The following is a 2,500-nucleotide window of genomic DNA, read 5'->3' on the forward strand; positions in this document are numbered from 1 at the left end:
TTTGACCGTGTTCTAGCAACCCTCCCATTTGAGCAATACACTTCTCAGGTCGAGCTCTCGGGGGAGATAAATGTGTGCGTCAAACTAGTCCAGATGAGTCAGTACGCGAAAGGCTTGTGAGAACTCGAGAACATCATGACTGGTTGTTCTGAGAATGTTCTGTGTGTGAATGTTCACAAGGAAAGCATACATTTCGTTCATACATCATTCGTTTCGAACATTTATACCTCTTCCTTTCGACTATGTGTCAGAACCATTCATTTAAAGTCTGTCAGATTGTCACCTTGTACTCATAGACCTAAACTGATTATTTTAATTGAAACGCAGATTAATTACGACGTTAGAATAAGGTTATAATCCATTATAAACACATCGTTTTCACGGCCTACATCGTTTTTGTAGGCTATTGAATTTCATTAAAGTTTTAAATGTATTTTGTTGTGTTCTGTGTATTTACCAGGGGGATTTGAGAACTTCCAAGGCCAGTACCCTGAACTTTGCACTGAGGTCGTGAAGCCCGTCGGCGTCGACCAGAACAACGGAACCGAAACCGGGAAATGCAGGCCGAGTATCACCCTATTCTGTGAGAAACTGGGCTCCAACCTCAAACCAGATTACGATCAGGTATGGAAACGAAAACAGCTTCCTTTTTTAGCCTGCTGCCTATCCTTTCAGGGTTAGGTGGCTAGCCACTTACTTCCCCTAGGTTGGGCTGGGGTTTAGGGTTGAGGCTGTGGCTGCAGGGTTTTTAACTGAGTGGAATATCCCTGTTAGATAAGAATGACTGTTCTGTACTGGTTTAGTCATACTGTCTTCTTGGCAATTCAAAATAGATTTATACAGCCGAATGTACTGTATGTTCAGAGTTATTTGTGGACTTGATAGAGCACATTTAGTTTCATTCAAGGAAAGATATAAAAAAAATAAAAAAGAAGCCTACTCATAGGATTATAAAAGGTACATATTGTCTAGCTGACCTTAAATGTACAGCTGTACATGCATAATGATAATATTTTGTCTATGGTGCCAGATATATTACTGACCATTCTCAAAACAGTGGCCTTCAACATTCTCTCTGTCACACGCTTGATATTAGCTTTGACCTTCACTGCATCCCAGTTATCAAGAGAAGATGGCCACTAGTCAGAGACCCCTAGCTGACATCAGAAGTCCTTTTATAACCCTTTCATCCCTGACCTTTTCCCGACCTCTTACACCATCATGATAGGCTAACACAATCTGTTTACGGTACAGAAAATGTACTATTGCGTCTTGCACCGTGCATACCTCTCAGTATCTCCATTGATGTATGTAATAAAGGTGTAGGATCTTAATTTGATCACTCTGTTGCAGAATAACTTTGTAGTGTGTTTGAGGTTTTAAAAAGGTTTCTGAAGTTTGCCATTTCCACTTTGAAATTTCAAGCTTGATTTTCCCTTATGCAAAATGTATCAACCCCTACAAAAAAAATCTATTTAAAATAATCCACATTTCCTGTTGCTGTACAGGATTATTTTCCTGCTGTAGAAAACTGGCTCAAATGAAGATCCTACATCTGTATTTGATCTCTACCCCCTCCCCTCCCCATTGTTGTGTCTTTAGGAAAACCCTGTGTTTCATGTACTGTATCTCTGCCACACTCTGTCTCCACCGCTCACGGATTTAATATCACTTTGTTGAGTCTCCCTTCTCTCTTGGCTCACACACTGCGATTCTTATGTCTAATATCTCCCCCCTTTATTATCTACCCTCTCTCTTCAGGGCAAGCCGGTGGAGATCCTTCCTTTCCTGTACCTGGGCAGTGCCTACCATGCCTCCAGGCAGGACTATCTGAGTGACCTTGGAGTCACAGCCCTGCTGAACGTCTCCAGGAGGGACACCAGGCCCTCCAAGGGCCACTATGACTACAAGTGGATCCCAGTGGAGGACAACGTCACAGCAGATATCAGCTCACATTTCCAAGAGGCCTTCCAGTTCATTGGTGAGTGAAACGGTCTGGACATTTTGTTCTCTCTTTTTTTTCCTGCTCTCTTCTCCTTTTTTCAGATGTATTCTCTGCTCTTTTCTTTTCTCCTTTCTTCTTCTCTCATGGAAAAGATAGGATTCCAAGTCCATTAACAGAGGGGATGGAGCAACTCAATTAAAAAAGTTAATGGCTCCCCCCCCCCCCCCCCCCCCCCCCCACTGCCAATCTGAAAGTAGGACAGGCAACAACCTCTCACTAATCTGTTAGCCTCATCTGCCTTCCTTCCATTTCTCGCTCTCTCTCTCCTTTCACAAATCGCCAGGTTGGCTTCATTCAGAGAACAGATTCCGTGTTCTCCCTCCCTCCCCTACCACTCCCTCCCTACCCCTCCCTTCACCTCTCTCTCATCCTCCCCCATTTTAAGTTTAAAAGAGATTCTCTGCAATGCCGTCATTGCCTCCCGGCTCACAGTTAATCTCGGCTAGTGGCTTATTGCGGGTTATTACCGGGTGTGGTCAGTTCACTCAGTCAGTT

The 2,500-nt window shown here is 43.5% G+C and overlaps 1 protein-coding gene across 1 annotated transcript in view; it reads left to right on the forward strand.

The window, feature by feature from the left end:
- Positions 1-2,500, forward strand: part of LOC110495099 (dual specificity protein phosphatase 5) — a 6,023-nt gene that overhangs the window by 845 nt on the left and 2,678 nt on the right. The window contains exons 2-3 of the mRNA XM_036949248.1: positions 461-624; positions 1,762-1,981. Of these exons, the coding sequence (XP_036805143.1) occupies positions 461-624; positions 1,762-1,981 (384 nt within the window). The remainder of the gene's footprint in view (positions 1-460; positions 625-1,761; positions 1,982-2,500) is intronic.

Source organism: Oncorhynchus mykiss, chromosome 17 (assembly GCF_013265735.2).
Source record: "Oncorhynchus mykiss isolate Arlee chromosome 17, USDA_OmykA_1.1, whole genome shotgun sequence".
Classification (NCBI taxonomy): domain Eukaryota; kingdom Metazoa; phylum Chordata; class Actinopteri; order Salmoniformes; family Salmonidae; genus Oncorhynchus; species Oncorhynchus mykiss.